At 50.1% G+C, this 18,272-nt stretch overlaps 1 protein-coding gene across 1 annotated transcript; it reads right to left on the bottom strand.

Annotated features, from left to right (window-relative positions):
* Positions 1-299: 299 nt before the first annotated feature.
* On the bottom strand, positions 300-17,813 carry DISP3 (dispatched RND transporter family member 3; the record flags this gene model as incomplete). The annotated part of the gene is made up of 20 exons (XM_082009383.1): positions 16,877-17,813; positions 15,418-15,637; positions 13,664-13,800; positions 13,062-13,196; positions 12,676-12,836; positions 12,169-12,308; positions 11,241-11,386; positions 9,585-9,746; positions 9,029-9,190; positions 8,481-8,603; positions 7,734-7,870; positions 6,877-7,058; positions 6,284-6,414; positions 6,002-6,177; positions 4,866-4,992; positions 3,559-3,704; positions 3,037-3,196; positions 2,540-2,653; positions 1,383-1,549; positions 300-662 (listed from the first exon to the last, which is right to left on the bottom strand). Exons 1-20 carry the CDS (start codon positions 17,802-17,804, stop codon positions 300-302), a joined length of 4,017 nt encoding a protein of 1,338 aa, XP_081865509.1. The 5' UTR covers positions 17,805-17,813.
* Positions 17,814-18,272: the final 459 nt, after the last annotated feature.

Below are 18,272 nucleotides of genomic sequence, written 5' to 3' on the forward strand. Positions count from 1 at the left end.
AAAAAAAAAGAAAAACACAAAAGCAGAAAGAAAACAGAGAGGAGACCTCCTCCCCTCCTACACATGGGCTGAGGTATTCCCTGGGCAGCCCTCACTCTCCATCATCCATCCATCACTACCCAAAAATAAATACAAGTTTAGAGCAAAACCCATTAGAAAATAAAGTGCATCTGGAATTGAAAAACTTCTGGAAAAAGGGGATTTTTTTCCTCTTTTTTTTTCTTACAAAAAATATCCTTTAAAAAAAAGACAAAAGAAAGGGAGCAAGAGGACAGAGCATGTGGCTCTTGGTATAGGGTCTACAGGGCTGTTCCATTAGGGAGAGGGATCTTAAATCCACTCTTCATCAGGGCGAGGCAGATGCATAGACCCAGCAGGCCAGCAATAAGCACTCCCACCACAGCCTTGAGGCAGGAAGTCCTGCTGCGGATGAAGGTGCCAGGCCCCATGATGCTCAGCAGGGCTGTGCTCACAGTTAATGTGTACAGGATGGAGACTCCTGTGTTGAGGGCCACAATCTTCCCAAACTTGGCAAAAGGGGCAATGATGCAGAAGAACAGTGGGACGGTAGCAATCACTGTGGTGACAGCACTTGAGACGATTGCCACACCCACGTGACGGACTGCTTCAATCGTCCTCCACTGGCGGCACGCCATGGGGTCCTGGCAGAAAGGACAGCAGCGTTAAGGGGAAGCGGGGACAAGCACATGGGGCTGCATGCATGTTTTAGCCTCTGAGAGGGTGGCTTAGCTGATGGGGTCCTGGTCCAGGACAAAGATGCTGCAGGAGTGCAGATCAGACAGTTCATGCAGTCTCTGAGCACACTGGGCAAACAGTCATGAGGTTAAGACCCAGTAAAGGCAAAAATCTACTGGATTTTGTGCCTCCTTTCAGCCACACCAGACTGACTCCTGGGCCTACATAACAGAGGCACTGCATGCAAACACTATACCTGGGATCAGAGATCCCCAAGCTTCCCAAAGAGGGAAAAGATGCTAACAAGGCTGGAGAAGACCTGGACATCCAGCTCAGCACAGCAAAGCAATTTGCAGAGATTACAGAACAAGTGCAGGGCCATTCCAGCACAAGACTGTCTTCAGTGGGGCATGAAAAGGGGGGTGCTTTGGACACAGCTGTAGCCAGTAAGAAAGGGACAACCATGTGAGTTGGACCCTCAGCTGGGTTTACTGTACGCAGCTACACAAGCTCGTATCAGTCTCTGACCAGTCAGATGGACAAGCAGCAGGCATCCCAGGCATGCTGTGAGGGTGGCAAGACACATCCTCCCTTGCCCATCATGCCTTAGGTCCTGCATCCCAGCCGAGTGGCACGGAGGGCATGAGGGGAATGGATACAAGGCTATAGGAAGAAAAAAAGCTTACCTCTGCCTGCTGTAGCGGCAGGTTTTCCCCTGCCAGCAGGTAGCCCTCCACCAAGTGCACGCAGTAATCAACAGAGGAGCCAACGAGAATGGAGAGGGAAATGGCTTCCACAGCTCCCATTTCCCAGCCAGACCAGTACATGATGGTCACCACCAAGCAGACCACCCCTGTGTGAAGAAGGTCATGTTAGGCAAATTTAAAGGACTAAGGGACTGCTGCCCAGGCCTACTGATAAAAGTCAATCACTGAGGAGTTTGGGACCATATACCCCCACAGATCTGCATGCTAGCCAGTCTGAATCTTGTACATAATCCCTCCTACCCACAGAGAAAAATCACTTCCCTCACATTCCACTGGCCACAGGGACCATTCAATCAGGTAATCAGACCTGCTGGGAACAGTGAAGCACCTAATTAAATATTAGGCAAACTGACTGATGCCAATCTAGACTAATGCTTGCTAAAAGAATCCAAGCCCCGCAAGCGTGCCTGTGTGCACACAGGCACTACAGGAAAGAGGGCCCTTTGTTTTGCTTGCTGGAATTACACACAGGCTGAGCGCATGCACAGGTTTTTCTTAAAGGCAAGAGTGATGTTTGTTTGTGAGTCATGTGTGGGAGACTAAGTGGTTTTAAAATGATAGATTTGGTTTTTAAACCGAGAAGTTTAGCAACACACTTAGTCCACAATATCATCAAATCACCAGCCAGGGAGAGGGAACTATTTACAAATTTGCTTCAAATACTAACAAAACCACTAAAACATTCAGCTTTTAAAACCTCCCACTGCTTGGAAACAGCAGTCATGGTGCAGATCCTTGGGAAGTAGCGCAATTGTTATTCAGAGCATGTGGGACTTAATCACATTATTATACATAACAGGCAGGGATGGCATTTGTGTAGCTAAAACCCCTATTTAAACAAATAGAAGGGATTGTGTAGATAAGACACACAAATCTACTTTCCCAGTGAGGTTCCTGTGCATTTGTTGAGGGTTTCTCCCATTCATCTAGGTATAGCAGGACTGCCTCCTGGAAAGTCAAAAGGGTTTACACAGAGTAAGAGCAACTCAGTTCAAATCACCAGAGACTCGGCAGTTCCACAACGCATTGATTTCAGACAAAGTGAGAGCTTGACACATTGGAATTGGTGTTTTTACCTAAAATGCTGAGCAGCACTGGCAGCAGGAGGAGGATGTGAGCGGTAAACACAGCCACTGCAGCCACACAAATAACCAGTGAGAGGACGAGACCGTATAGGGCACTCTGCACCCCTGGAAGAAAAAAGCCAGCTAATTTGACTCCTGGAAGGTGACAGCTGGGACAAGAAAGGCACTGTGCTCCTGCTGGCAACAAAGCCGGCAGGGACTCGCACTGCGGGAGAAGGAAAGGGGAGGATGAAAGTGGGAAGCGGGTGATCAGATTCTTGCCTCTCACATGAGGAGGGCAGAGTCCCTTTCCTTCTACATTTCCTTGGGCTCTGCCTAGGATTTTGACAGTATATGCTGCTTGGGGCAGAAACAGGCTTTAGGAGTTTGCACAGCAATGATAAGAAACTGAAGATATAACACATGCCCATCAGATGGGACAGTGTGTGCTGTGAAGATGTATCAGAGAGCGTGGGTTCCTCGGGTAAAGAAACATGGCAGTTACTTGCCTATAATCTCCATGAAGATCTGCTTCCAGTGCTCACAGGTCTGGAAACCGTGCCGGAGAGCAGAGCCCTCTGGGAAGAGCTGGAGTTGCTGCTGCAGGAATGTCTCCCATTTCAAATAGTCAGCGTATGTCTGGAAGGAAGATTTCCCTTTGTACGTTGTCTGTAAGAAGATTAACATGTTATTCTTGTGTTCCTCTCTTTGGGGCAGGATATGCATGGCAAGGGAAGAGGTAGAACAAGCTGGCTGGAGTTGCAGCACCAGGCAGAATTGGTAGTGGCAGATGGGCAAATCTGCCACCAGCTCTTTGCCTGAGCTCTCATGGTAAGAGCAAACTGTGGCATAAGCAGCCACTTCTAGCAACTTGTGGGTGCAGGCATGCTGTCTGCAGCAAGGCACAAACACTAGCAAACACTAAATTATGGCTGCAAATGAAAGTGGCCAGTGCAGAAAGAGCGGAGCTAAACCCCAGAAGTCACAAGAAGAAACCGTCACAAGTCTAGATGTCAATGCCATGTGCTCACCGATTCAAATGCCATGGAGATCCACTGCACCTTCCCATCCTTCACCCCCACTGCCCCATGTGAGAGCTGTCCAGGCAGCAGGTTTGGCTCAGGGATGTTCTTGCACTCAGGATGCAACATCTGCAGAAAGGAGGAGATGCTGTAACCTGGAAAGAAAGAAAGAACAAGGGATGGAGGTCAGGACAGAGAAAGGATGCATACTGGAGCAAGCGGAAAAAAAAAACCCCAAAACCCAAAAGAAAGTTGCAGACCCCATTTGTCAGTAGCTGCTTCCCCTTGCAACTCCGACTTGCCAAAGCCCTCGAGGTCTCAAGCACCAGAGCCCTCAGCTGCTGCTAGCTTCAAAGGGCACGCTGTGCCATCAGGACTGGACAGGACACTACCATCACTGTTTGTCCCCAGCTGTCAGGAAGCAGTACAAACAGCAAGCACTGAGGAGCTGGCCACCCGGCCTGGCGGGGATTTTCTCCAGGCATGAGATTGGGTTTTGGCCTGAAGCCAATATAAACTTCCTAGACTCAGGTCCACAACATTGTGACCTCTGAAGTTGGAAGAGACAGTCACTGGTTAGGTATGCGAAGCCACAGGGGCAGTGAGTAGCCTCATCACATGAGATCAGGTGTGATTTGCTGGTTATTCAGGAGTTACTAAGAAGATATTTTCTTGTCCAAAAGATTGGAAGTGTATCACAAGCAATACCCATGACCAGAAAGAACAGATGCAATTCTGTTCTTATCTTCACTGGATTAAATCCCAAAGAATATGCCCAGTGTCTTTGGAGTTAAAGAGATCATTTCTCTTTCTCATCTCACAGAAAGCATGACCAGGGGCATGTTCTAGCTGCTTTGGGAAGAAAGGAGGCAGCAAGAAGCAGCCACCCTTTCTGGTTTGCTGCGGAGGACCCCAGCTCAAACACACACTGCTGCAAGCAGAGCTGCAGAACAGGAGTCTGATGTTCCTGTCCCAATCGCTGTTTACTTCTCATCCCCAAACGGCTAGCACAACACACAGAAGTATGAGCTGAATGGCCCACAGAGATAAGAGCTGTGACTTAAGTCAGGTGGAAACAGGCAGAGCTGTGCTGCAGCCAGGTCAAGAATGCTGACAGCTGAGAAACACCTCTCCTCCCTGCACTGCCTACATTTATCGACTGGTACCTCCCTTTCTTTTCCCTGCTTCAAGCTGGGATCTGAAAGTTTAAAAGCGCTTAGCAGCCACACTCCTCAGACTGGAGGGTGAGAACCAGTCTCCAGACAGGGACCCAGGATCTCCCTATGGGGTCTGTGGCTGGCATTAGTCCTACTTACCAGAGGGCAGGCACTGAGCCCCTCCTGGCTTCACCAGCTCGGTGTTGCTGGCAATGGCTTTGCAGAGGCGGCACAGGTTGCCAATCTCTTTGAAGAGGTCGAAGCTGTCATCATAGATAACGCTGCCCTTTCACAAGGAGACACAACAAGAAGAGCACCACACGTGAGGCACACACAGCAACTGGCACAAAAAGGCAGAAGCCGAGCCCTCTCCTGGCTACACAGCCTAGGACTAGTTTATACAGATCACAGGTTATATGGTGGAAACACCCACCAGACATCTTTGCCTCACCAGGTAACCCAGGAAGAAACTACATGTCCCCCGCTGCCTCCCCCCAAAAATGTCAGGCAGTATGACCGAAACGCTGATAAAGGAATAGCCACCATGCCATGCACCAAACCATAAGGGTCTGCCTATGGAGTGGCTCTGAATCCCTCGCAGTGCCCAGCATGAAACTCCAGCCTTCTGCACACTCCACCGCCTGCATTTCGCACTGCTCCCTCCAGAGGAAAGAGGCAAAGGCTGATTCTGCACACTGCCCCCAAATCATAAGGTGGGAAGAATGGCAGAAAGCTGAAGTGCATCTGCCAAGTGACTAGAGCTAAGCATAATTTTTCTGGGGAAAGGTTGTGAATGTCTCAAGGTATCAGATCTGGGAGATAAGCTGTTCCTGGAAAAGTCACATTTAGTAACCTTTCCTTGGAGTAATTGATTTGTATTTTTTCATGTTAATATCTCATAACAAGATAAACAATTGTAGAAAAATATCAGTTCCCTGGATCTTGAATTTGTAGTAAAATTTTCATACTGAGTTCAAGATGGGTTTGCTTCTAAAATCCTCAGGAAAGCCAGATTTAGAGTCAAAATTGGGTTAGATATTGCACTTAGAAAGGGATTTTCTAAAAAGTCTGAAGTGATTTCAGTAAGGGCTTCCTGATCTCCATTATTTGTGAATTTTCTAAAACATAAATGTACTTTTGGCTCATCACAATGCTACCACCTTTGCTATTCCATCTGTCTAGACAGCTGGACCATGCTTCCTGGGCTGTGGGGATTAACTAAACACCATCCAGGGAGACCTTCCTTCACTCATCAGCCCCAAGCATGCCTGTCCAGCATGCCAGAATGTGTGTACCATGTCTCCGATGACGTGGTTGTCCAGGTGCCTTGTGCGATTAACACCTCTGATACCAAACACTACAAACACCATGGCTCCCGTGTCTACCAGTGGCCGCACCGCTGGCTTCCCGCAGCCCGTGTTCATGCAAGGATTAAATCCAGAAGTGGCTGACAGTTTTGCTTTGGGTGCTGCTGTCAAAACAGAAGAAAGGTTGGTTACATCAGAAGGTGCTAAAAAAAGGTCTGACTCTCTGGACCTGACAGCCAGACATGGCTGAACAGGTCCTTATCAGCTTACCTTTCTCACTGGGAACATAAAGGATGCCTTTGGTGGGTCCGTCTGGGCTAGAGCTGAGAAGACAGCCAGGAGGTGCTACACACACTCGGCCATGGTAAGGGGGCTTGTGCGACTGGGCAAAATACAGTTTCCTGTGCAGCAAAGACAGTTTGTTATGGGGGACCAGAGGCAGTAAAGATGATGTGTCCAAAGCATTACAGGGAAACAGATGTTCTCAGGGACAGAAGGAAAGGAAAAGGTGAGCTCCAGAATCCAAACTCCAGACCTAGATGCCTAGCCATTGTGTATTCTGTGCTGCCTGTTCAGCCCAAGAGCTCAGGTGGGTAAGGACAAGACCAAGATCAGCAATGTCTTTTTGCTACCCAAAGAAGCCTCCAGTCACAGTCCCGCACCTGTCAAGCCTTTGGCACATTAATGATGCTACAGGCCTGCAAAATGACTTTGCAAAGATGGGGCACTTTTACAGCAAAGCAAATCCTAGGGCCATGGATGTCACCAACTGAGGGCAGGACTGGCACTGGACATTAGGCATCCCACATCAGCCACTTGGCTGTGCTGTTTTTGCTGGCTCTGAGGGGGTTTTGGAAGGTTACCGTGTTCGCTGCTGCTCCTTGGCGGCCACGTAGAAACTGAAGTCGAACTTCCAGCCTCTCTTGGTGTCACAGGACAAGGTGGTCATCATCCACTTCCTGGGGCTCGTCTGCTTAAGCAGCCCTACTGTGGACACACAAGCTGTCAGCTTCCTGGTGAAGTTACCGAAAGGCACTCTATACACCTAAGCAATGAATTAACGAAAACAGACACTTAACTCCACAGGGTTGCAGCCTGTTGCACATTAGCATCACACACTCCCCTCCTCCCTGAGCACTGGTACAGCCACCTAGAATGAGCACCGCAGGCACAAACCCAGTCAGCCCCCAGCCTGCCTCCTTCCCAGGGTTGGGAATGGGTGTGATGGGGCCCCCCAGTGTGTGATGGGGCCCCTCGCCAATGCCATTCTCTGTGGTCTAGACTGGCCTAGGGTGAGGGACATCTGAAGGTGAGTCCTCCTGGGGGGTGTGCACCCAATATGGCCTATGCACAAGTAGTGTTGCCTGCTTCCCTGTGTCTGTGGCTAGACAGAAGGAGGCAGTGGGAAGCCAGCTGCCTCATTAGCAGTTTCTACTAGAATGAGCTCAGCTGATGATGCCAGGCCTCATCTGATCTCCAGACACCCACACTTCTGCTCCCATTGCTGACAGTCACATCGCAACAGCAACAGGTAAGTACTGTGGCACTGTGAGGCATAATCTCTAACGATGCCAGGCACAATGCCCTCAGAGTTAGCTACCTTAGTGCAATTCCCTGCAGCTACCTTGGACCCCACAGAGAAACAGGAGGAGGCTCTTGTGCTCACCTGTTGAGTGCTGCACTCTTGATAGAGGGGTCCAACATCCCTGGACTGACTCACCTGGAATGAAGGCACTTCCCCATCTCCTGGTGACACCATCTGCCAGGGGGCAGGGACGCTGGCATTGAGCGAGAATCTGTAGATGGCTGGCCTTCCCTTGCTTCTGGACTTGGAGATATACACAGTCCCCTGGAGATCTGAAGAAAACAAAGGGCATGAGGGCTAGTGGCACTTCACACTCAGCAAATCCTACAGACACGGACAGCTGCAAAGGGGTTGTTCTGGTCTGCTGTCTCCTCTGGGGCAGCAGGCACAACCTCTGCCTTCTAGCAGCACAGCACACCTTTCAAAGGTTTTCACAAATATATCCTGAGCTGCACTAATTCCTGATGGCTTATCGATTCATGTCATGTCGGGACCCGGCCCAATATCTCCAATATCCCCTGCAAAGCAGGGTTGAGTTTACTCTTCTCATGGCCTGCCAACAAGGTTGTGACACAGGACTGGGATGCAAAAGCTCTGAGCTCCTAGCCCCTATACTCACACCAGGCAGACCAGAGGTATTTGTCACTAGACTGTGCTGCCACCTGGGTTACAGGACCATGTCCTAGAGAACAGTAGGCACTCAGGAGAAGGGAGATTGTAATGATGCCCCTTACCAATCCAGCACCAAGCTAGGGCTAAATGGGGCAGGGTCTGAAGATAATTATTCCCCATCAGCTACTCAGATCATACGATTTAGTTTTTAACTGAGTGGACCCTTGGGCCCTGGACCCAAATGTGGTCAGAGTCATCATGCCCACCTACCTTGCTGCCCTGTATCACTTATGCTCCCTTTGGCTCCCCAAGCTGACCCTGAGCCCCTCTTCTTTTTTTCCAAGGAGGTTCGGATGTTGTTCTGCAAACTGTGGGGCTTTTCCTGAAACAAACCTGTCCCACAAGGTTAGTCAGGGAGGAAAGAGTGAATGGCATGACAAGAGACCTAGCAGCCCTGCCCACACCACAGACTCTGCTACTGAACACCAAACCCTAAGGAAGGAACACAGAGCCACAGACCTGGCATGTGACCAGCACTTACTAGTAAACGTAGTCAGTTTTCATGGACTGTAAAGCAATTGCTCCAGCAGAAACACTCGGGCAGTTCCTGGCTAAAGCAGGAAATACTTTTCAAAATACTCCACCCCTACAGGCAACTCAACAATCCCATGCTCAGTGTGCACCTCCCTCCAACAGGATCCATCCAATGTCCAATGAGATATTTGAACAACGCAGGGCTCTACCTCACGTTTCAGCTCCTCCAGCCCAGGGCTTAGGCCAGGCTGCACCCACCATGGTGTGGGGACCAGCACTCTCACCTGAGCAGGTAACGCAGGAGATGCCTTCAGCACTCAGGTTGTATTTCAGGTCGAGCAGCACCTGGATGTTAGTGTCTGGCCGGAACAAGACTGGAGCACGGCTAGCTGGATGGAGGCGGCTAGCGAAGAATATGGACAGGAGCAAAACAAGGAGAAAGAGCCCTGCAAGGAGAAGCCCAGGTAAGTGTGCGGGACCCTGCATGCATCTTGCACCTCTTACCACAGCAGAGGTGTGGCAGAAAGATGGTATTTTCAATGGGAAAAAGGAAGAGCCCCTAAAACACACAGGCAGCTGGGCTTTGTTGCAATGAGCCCCATGCCTGGATAACCCCATCAGGGCTTGCCATTTCAGATCTGAGTGAATCTCAGGGATGGAAAAGTCTCAGAGTTCCCCATGCAGTTCCCTTAGGGACTGTTCTGGGGACACTCTTCCACTGAGTTAGAAGCCATGTATTATGTTCATTTTCTCAATCTCTTGTCACTAAATTGAAGACTGATTGAGATGCTGTCAAACCCTCTAAAATCCATGCAGATTGAATACCCCCTCCTTCCTTACCCACAATCACCCATCTGCTCTTCACTGCAGCCCACAGAACCCAGTGTTCCAGCAGCTCCTGCAGACGAGTTATCAAGTGACCCCGGTTGCTCTTCTCTGCAGCGAGCTGCAGATTTTCTGGCATCACAGATACCAAGGGGACATCCCCCATTTCCAGGGAGACTAGAAAGAGAGAGAAATCAAAGGCAGTCTCAGTGCTCAGTGTCATGAGTGTGTCTCATAGCTTTCTGCTCTCCTTTACAAATTCTTCTGCAAGGTGCTGTACCACTCACTCAAGCTAACGAGATGGAGTAAGACAGAGGCAGTGACTTGCCCAGGATGTCATAGGAAGCATCCTTCTCAAGTCACTGCCATGTGACAGCTACACTTCTAAATGCATTGTTCAGTCCAAAGCCTATGCTTCAAGCTATTCTTCCTCTGCCAGATCCCACTAACATTGTCCATATGGTCATAGGGACACTGCATGCTTCTTGGGCCAAGCAAAATTTGTTTCTGTCCCAGTAAGTATGTCTTGCAGCTAATTGCACACAGCTGACCTCCTCCAGACTGCAGCCTGGCTCCTATCTATCTCTTTAGTCCAGCTCAGGGATGCCTAGGGAACTGCCCTCTTCTCTACAGGTGAGAAGTGGGCACTTGCTGTAGTGGGGCCAAAGTGCGCCTGGCACACTGTACAGCCAACGCATAGAGCATGCATGGTCACCAACTGGAACAAACTGCTTTGCCTCTTCACAAGTTACCTGATGCCCAGGGGCCCCTGGAGAAAAGCATCCTGCTGTTTACTCTGCTCAAGGGAAGGAGTTATTTCCATACATTACCACTGCGTGTGGTTCTAGCATACTAAGGAGACAGCTCTTGCAGCACAGTGCCAAAGCTTAGTTGTCTGCCTATCAAAGGCAGCTCAGAGCCTGCTCTGCAGGGAGGGGGGCTGCACACTGCTGTGGGATTGACAGGCTCTCAGCCACTGGGCGCTCAGCCACTGATCCATTTGCCTCCCGTTCCAGTTTGCTGCTAGGCCTGAAGGCTACTCACTGCCCAGACTACTCCTGTGGTGAATTTAAAAAAAAAAAAAAGAGAGATCCCAGCAAGTTTTAAAAGCCAAATACAGTAGAACATGATCCCGTAAGCACCCTTATCTTCCATCAGGGCTAGAAGGATTATCTCCTGCTAACAAGAGATAGGAAATGTTCTGGGCTCTTTTTCCAGATTGCTTATGTGGTCTCAGGCAAGTCCTTCTAGCCATGATGGAGGGCATGCTCTGAGGAGGTGCTGCTGCAGAACAAAGTGTTGTCTCGCCTGCTTCCCAAGCATAGTGCTCTGAACAGCAAGGAAGAGGGGAAAACTCTTGACTCAAAGATGAGCTGTCCTGTGCTATGGATTAGATGTTTCATGGCTACATCCATGTCGCCATCAGTGATTCCAGCCAGAAAGTACAATCCACAGTTAGACCCAAGAGGATTAGCAAAGATCAAAGAGATCACTGAAGATCTCAAAGCAACTTACAACCATTAGTGAGTTCAGACTCCTACAACCTCCTCTGACAGCACCATCTCCAGCTTAAAAGTAGGGAAAACATGGACCAGTGGCAGGGACAGGAAGAACTGCAGGATGAACAGGGCAGTGTGGTCCCCCTGAAGGCACTACACAGCAGGCACATACCAGGCTCCTCCTCCACACTGAGCAGTGGGATGTCATCATCGAGATAGGGAAGCGTCTCTCTGCCTGCTCTGGAGGTGGCCTCCGAGGCAATGAAGAGATCTTCAGCCAGGTGCAAGGCACTCTTTTTGGTGCACTTCTGATTACAGCTAGATTGGAGCAAGGAAGCAGATAAAGGCAGGAGTTTTAAGCCACATACTCTGCAAACAGTTACTAGTGGGCTCCTTCAGTGACAAGAGAAGCAGCAACAGCCTGCTCCAACTACTTGGAAAGACAACAGGCAGTGCCATGAGCAATTTCCATTGCTAAGTGCTAAGAGGTCAGAGGCTGAGCTGCTATGGCAAAGCAGTAGCAGGCTGGGCTGGATTTACAGAGGCAGGGCTGAGCCACGAACACTCGGTGCTGAGTGACAGAAGTTTCAGCAGTTCATCTCCCTGCTAATGAATTAAATCAGGCCAGATTATCTGCACTGCTAAAGAGCAGGGGAAGGGGAACTGTGCTGGCTTTCAAATACAAATCCGCACGCACTGCTTGTGCTCACAGGCACAATGTAGATCTGACTGCCTTGCAGGGCCTCTGTCTCCACAGCTTGAGGATTTAGCTGTGCAGGCAGTGCTCTGAGGACACAGATGGCTCCAATATTCCATGGGATTCAATGAAGAGGTATGACTGGCATTGCAGTCTGGTTCCTGGGAGGCACCTGTGCATACACCAGGGGTAATAAGACTGGGACCCAGCCCTTCCATTTTGCTCCAATCTGGAATGGCAGAAGCTAAATATCTCTTCTGTTAGAGACTAACGGGGAATGGCAAAGCCAAGCTGCCTGAGAGAGGTGAGGATAACTGAGAGGACAGGGCAGGGATTCGCATGCTGCCTTGGCCATGAGTTCCACAACAACTTCCCACCCACACAAGGAGGCTCCAGGGCTCACCTGGTTTGGCAGGAGCTCTCTAGTGGGGACACATAAAGGGTCCATATTCCGAGAGCAGCTGGCATGGTGAAGAGCACAGCTACCCAGCAGCAGGACACAATCAGCGACATAAAGAGTCCAAAGTCATGCACGGCTGGAATCTACATGGAGAGAGAGAACGTGGAGTTGGGATCAACTGGGGCAGGGAGACCTGGAGAGACATCAGGCCAGAAAGAGGTACCTGGAGGAACCTGAGAATAGCACATGCTGACCTCAGTCATGGTAGTCAGCAAACCTGGTAAAAAACAGAGCTGAGCTGATCAGTGGCACAGGAAATATTGCCTTGGATGCAGATACAGGGAGCGTGTCCACTGCCTTAGAGCGGGTAAGGGACAGTCCTCTAGGGCAAGCAAGTTCAGCATGTCCCTGTGCTGGAGGAGAGGGCAGTAAGATGGTGCTGGCAGCTTCCCTCTCTATTAGGGCCTTGGGTAGAAACAGAAAGCCCCAAATCCCAAAGCTGCAGTGTACCTGAGAGAAGATGTTGGCAGCATATGCTGCAGCCGTGGTCAGGGAAGTGAAGAAGGTGGCCTTTCCTGCTGTCTGGACAGTATGGATCATGCGCAGTCGCAGGTCCTTGAGGTGGGTGGCTTGGCGGTAGGTGTTGATGAAAACAAAGACATCATCAACCCCTGGGAAAAGAGCGGGGAGATTTTGATACTTTGCTCACAGTAGGGACACATGCTAAAAATCTAATTTCCCTCTCAACATCTGACCTGCAAATATTTCACCTACAGATAATGGAGGGAAATGGCTTGAAAATTCAATCTACATTTGCCGCCACCACCTTTCTTTCTCCTGCAAGCAGGAGTTACGGCAAGGCAGCACAGGTAGGTTTTGAATAAGGATGTGCTTACCAATCCCCACAATGACAAAGGCAGCCACCCCATTGAGTATACCCAGGTACTGGATCCCAAATACGACGTGGTACAGGAACAGAGCCACCAGGCAGCTTAGCCCAATACTGGCAATGCCAAAGAATGACAGGAACACTATAGGAGGAAAAGAACATGGAAAAAACAGTACTGCTGGCCACCCCCTGGGAGAACAGACTCCTCGTACCTGCCCTGTCAGAATACTGGTTCCCAGGACTGTGTTGGTGACAGAATAGCTCAGGGCTGCAAGAGGACCGCTTGCAGATTCCTTCCACTGAGGCCCATCCATGAAATTACAGCAGCTTTACACCCGCATTAATAAAATGAGAATGTGCATCTTATTCCTGTTCTCCTGTGAGCCTTCCCCCCATCCTCCCCACAAATGTCTGCTCTGGACAATCAGACTTGCGTGACCTCCTGCATGCTGCTGTGCCACAAAGTCAGCCTGGTGTCAGGGCATCAGAGCCTCTCCTGGGGATTGCACAGCCACAAGGAGTCATGGCACAGAATCATAGGGTACTTTGGGTTGGAAGGGACCGTATTTGGCTTTGTGCAAAAGTAGGGCAGCTCTGACTGCAGCCTACCTGAGCAGGAGGTAAGGATGTAGACCAAGACAGCTATGCAGCTACTGCTGATGAAGGCCAGCAACATGTCATTGTTGAAGGTCCTCCTCACTTCATAGTCAAACAAATCTGTCCCTCCATACAGCACCTGGACTTTGCTAGGGTGGAAAGATATGAAGGAAGGAAGAGAATTAGGCAGAGTTGAGTACAAAGGGAGCAGAGCCAGGGGATTTAACAAAGTATGATGTCTCCTCCAGAGCCAAAGGAGGTCACTGCTCTAATAAACTTGGCAGTGCTTTGATGAAACAGCTCGGAGTGGTGACAGCAGGTTGAACAAGGTTGCTGCTGGAGGTGAAGTTCACACAGAAGGGAGAAAAATAAAAGAGCAGGTCTAATATTTTAATTCCTCCAGTGCATGGTGAGTCTCTGGCACTAACAGACTTCTTGCTGTCAGGGAACAGCTCCTGAAGCCTCCAAAGCCAATTCCATCTGGAATCCTAATAATTGCTTATTATATTAAGCACAAAGGTAATAACCAGCAGATGCAGAGTGAGAGATTATCAGAAACCATATGATTTACCAGCTTCTGCTTCTGGAATCAGCCTCTGAGCGGAAGTAATCCAAGATAATTTAACCAGGAGGAGTACAATAACACTGCACCATAGGAGGCTATCGGGAAGCCAAGCTTCAGAACCGAGCCTTGGCCCCAATTCCCTTTCTGCTTCCCATAACTGCAACCCACTCTGCCAGCCCATTGCTGAGAATGGTCTGTGGCTGCCTGCTTTCAGGGCTGACAAGTGCTGGCTGCCTTTCACTCTGCCTTTGAAGATCGGTATCCCTTCGTTCTGGGAGCTATTGAGATTCAGAGCAGCAGATAGCTGGAGACTCAGAATGCACACGAACACTTGGACTCACTGCCTTCCCTCAGCTGTCTGGATACTGGGCTACTCTTTTAGCCCTTTTAGCTTTATTTTTACCATTTCCCTCTCAGAAGCACTGAGCAAAGCTCTATTCAAGCAAAGTCATATAGACCTGGTGGTGAAAAAACCCTGCCTTTCTTGAAACTTATCCTGGCCTGAAACTCCCCTCCCTATCTCTCTGTACAAAGAGTAAACACTTCTGGAAGGAATTACATTGGCATGAGCAAAAGTAGAATCAGATCCACAAGTTGATGACTTGAGTAAGGACCATTTCACACCGTGCATCAGACCAGCTGGGGCCAAACTCAGACCAGGAAGGCAGAGAAGCAGCTCTGTTGGAGCCAGTGGAATTGGACTTGTGAGATGGAAGCAAACAGACCCAATGCCAGAAAGGGGCTGAGTGGAAAGGCAGGCACTGGATTCAATCTTTGGCTCCCTTTCACGATCTCTATTGATGTCTCTGGCGTGTTGCTGCAGTAGGAAGAGGCATTAAAGGAAAGCGTATGAGTGGTTTTCTGCCATATGCTCCCCACCCTCATTCACAGCACTGTGCCTGAGCCCAACTTCAAAGGGGATGCTTTTTCTCCTTTGTCTGGAGCATTACGCTGTTGCCACTGTTCCAGACTGACCAGCAGTCTGAGCTGGCATGCCAAGCCTCCTGTGCCTTCAGGGCTATCAGAGCAGAGTAGACATATCTGCCCAGCACAAACCTTAAGACAGAGCTTTTACACCCTGAAGAGCCCATTCCATCCACTCCTTTAGTGCAACAGAAAGTACCATCCTCTCCAACCTCTGTGTTGCCCTGCTCTCGCCCACTCCCAGCAAGGCACCTGCCCTGTCTGCCCAGATCCTCACCTTGTGGATTGCTTGGCCAGCATGGCCACGTAAGTGATGACAAAGTTCTGGAACTTGCGGCGTTGCTCCTCCCAACGGTCCTCCACCGAGTAGTAGTTCGGCAGTGGTGCCCCAAAGAGGATTTCGCTCCGCAGCAGGGAGCTTTTCATGTTCTCGGCAGACAAGCCCTCATCCACATACCAGTAGAATTCGGGGTGGGTCATGGCCAGCTCCAGGGACCCTGTGGGAGAAAGCAGCACCACTTTTGTTAGGTCCTGCGTAGTTGATTTGGCAAGGCATGGGGTCTAGTCTGACAAAGTGAAACTGGGAGTGATCCTGTCTTTCAGAGTGATGCTGCCTTGCAGAAAGCAATGAGGGCTGGGGAAAGCTGGATTTCAAAGACTCATGTTCCACTTCTGCTTTGTGACTCTGCTTGCAATGTTACCTACATGCAGTTCCCCATCAGGGACGCATCTTCCACCTGACTGATCTGAACCACAGCTCCACCAAGCAGCAATGCACACAACATCCTTATCAATATTCCTATGGCTGGATGCACTTAGTTCTCACACACTGGTCCAATATTTGCTCCATCATATTGGGAAGTACAAGAGCTAAACAATGCCTATGGAAGATGAGTAGTCCTGGCACCTCTGCCATCTGATGGTGTGAGGCATGCAGAGATGGAGGCACTCAGCTAGTTCTGAGTAACAGACACTGCCTGTCTACCCCCAAAATCCAAGTTCGCTTAAGTTCACACCAGAAAGACCCAGAAACTATGTTCTTTCCTGTTTTGGTAGCAGAACTGTTACTCACACTGGAGCAGATGGAGTTAATTTTTTGCCTGCTCCCTGTATGGCTCCTGGATAGCTATCATCTGCAGCCTGTGCTTGGGAGACAGATGGAGGCTTCATCCCACAGCCATATCACACCCACAGACTCCTCATGATTCACCTCTTTTTCCATCCAGAGCCTCTGCTCTACTAGAGGGGCATAGTACAGGGTATGGAGCTGGGAGGAGGAGGCAGGGCCTTCCTCCTCCTTTCCTTATAGAAGCCTTTCCAGCTGGTGACTCATAAGCTGCCTTTCAAGCTCTAGAGCAGCCCACAGACCTCTTTCATCAGCTCCATGGTACAGGGAAGCTCATCCCTATTGTCTGTCCAAGACTTGACATTCCTCTAGTTAACCACAGTCTTTCACAGTAGAAGGCATCTGTACAATGCAGGACTCCCCCTCATTTGTCCCTCTCGCTCTCCTGTTTGAGTCTGTGTGACGCATGATTGGGGTTGCAGGGGCTTTGCTGAAAGGGTAGAAGAATGGCCCTAGTGCAGAAAAGACGATTCCTCAAGGCGCAACACGGCAGCACCTTCCTCTCTGCACAAGGCAGTCACCCCTCTTAGCTGCACACCAGTGACTGCCTGAACTTGCAGGAGATGCATGCCATGAACATGCCAGCCCTTGCCCACGGCCCTCAGCTCACCTTGGATGTCAGCAAGGTCTTGTCCCATGCCATCATAGTAAATCTTCCCTCCTCTCTCAGTGGGGAAGAAGTAGGTCATGAGGGAGCTGGGAGGAGAGCAGTAGGAATAGGAGCCCAGAGGCAGGTCCTTCAAGACCTCGTGGGGCTTCCAGCAGAACTCCCGGAAGCGAGGGTGGTCCATGATCTTGCGCTCGACCTCATGGATGGTAACCAGGCGCTCACTGGTGAAGATGTTGTTTTCAGAGTCCCCTCGAGCCAGAAAAATGAGCTCAATGCGCCAGTGGGCATGTGTCTGTGTGTTAGCGCTGATGTAAGTGCTGGAGTAGTCCCAGCGTGGAGCACCCCTCCCAACTCGGGAAGTCCTGTTTCCTGGGTTCACATGGGCATGGGGCTTGGGGGAGCTTGTCCTGCCCTCCAGTGTGCTGCGCTTGACCCGTGTGCTGACCCCCAAATGGGAAGCATTGATGTGAAGCTGCTGGAGCTGTTCAAAGATGAGCTTCTGCAGAGTTTCAGAGGTGAAGTCAGCCAGGTCCCGGCGGTTCCTCCCCCATGACCCAAACTGGGACTTGAGGGCCAAGGCAAGTGCATCAAAGCGCTGAGAGGACTCATGGTTGCGGATCTCGAAAGCATTGTAGGAGATGTCAATATCTAGGGCTGGGTAGTGGAGGAACATGACAACAGCAAGCACAGCAGGGATGGCACAGCCCAGGAAAAGGATGAAGCCAGCACAGTATGGGTTAGTAAATACCCAGCCAACAATATTCCAGAAGCCAGACACGGGCAGTGTGGCACGCAGGGGCCTGACTCTGCATGGGCTTTTCCCACAAAACAGAGCACCCTCCCACCTCTTCTGGGAGCTGAAGGCTACCTCTTCATCTTCCTCGTCTAGCCAGGCATCCTGTAACAAGGGGTCATCCTCTGCGTCCATGTCCAGCACCTGTACAAAGATGTAGAGAAAAGCAGTCAGCAAGGCCCAGCAATGGGTGTCACCAGGCACAGCCATGAATCCATAGCAGCTGCCAAGGGGTCTCAGCACACAGGGTACCCCACACTCTGCCTGGCAGAGGACCCAGAGAGGGGAGAAGTTCAAACGAGTCCCAGAGCTCAGTGCTCTGGCAGAAGAGGGTTTCACACAGCTCCGGGAACACCAGGCATGGATTCACAGTATGCTGCTCAGACTGCAGCAGCAGGAACATTTAATTAGCAAACCTGGTTCTCATGCCCAGGAACAGTTCATGTTACGAGATAAAAAAATGCAAGGGACCCTATCTTCCTTGCCTTAAAACTGACAATAGATTTCACCCCAGCTATTTATAGCTGTATTCATCTTTCCCACAAAGCGTGTATGTGTGTGCACACACAGAACCAGAAGCACATGCACCCGTAACTGCAGACA

This window comes from Phaethon aethereus (genome assembly GCF_964289735.1).
Source record: "Phaethon aethereus genome assembly, chromosome: 21".
Lineage (NCBI taxonomy): Eukaryota > Metazoa > Chordata > Aves > Phaethontiformes > Phaethontidae > Phaethon > Phaethon aethereus.